General features: G+C 47.4%; 1 protein-coding gene across 1 annotated transcript in view; it reads right to left on the reverse strand.

Moving 5' to 3' along the window:
• Positions 1-269, reverse strand: part of LOC122361938 (melanoma inhibitory activity protein 2-like) — a 17,038-nt gene that overhangs the window by 4,731 nt on the left and 12,038 nt on the right. The window contains exon 24 of the mRNA XM_043263165.1: positions 104-232. Within this exon, the coding sequence (XP_043119100.1) occupies positions 104-232 (129 nt within the window). The remainder of the gene's footprint in view (positions 1-103; positions 233-269) is intronic.

Below are 269 nucleotides of genomic sequence, written 5' to 3' on the forward strand. Positions count from 1 at the left end.
CATTTTAAACACATAGACATGTTTAAAACATGTTTAAGACATCTAGCCAAAGGGAAGTGGAAAGTATCTGACCNAAAAAAAGAAAGGGATGTGTGTATATCACCTCTGCCTGGACCCATAAACTGTGGTGAGAGCCGAGGGGGGCCGTCCATCAGTGTAGGAGGGGACAGGAATGCCCGTGTTTCTGAGGATGGTCGGCTAAGAGGAGAGGGCCCATATGGGGATCTTTCACCTGTGAGATGGGGAAGAGCATATCTCAAGGTTAACAC

This window comes from Puntigrus tetrazona, chromosome 17, assembly GCF_018831695.1.
Source record: "Puntigrus tetrazona isolate hp1 chromosome 17, ASM1883169v1, whole genome shotgun sequence".
NCBI classification, from domain to species: Eukaryota; Metazoa; Chordata; class Actinopteri; order Cypriniformes; family Cyprinidae; genus Puntigrus; species Puntigrus tetrazona.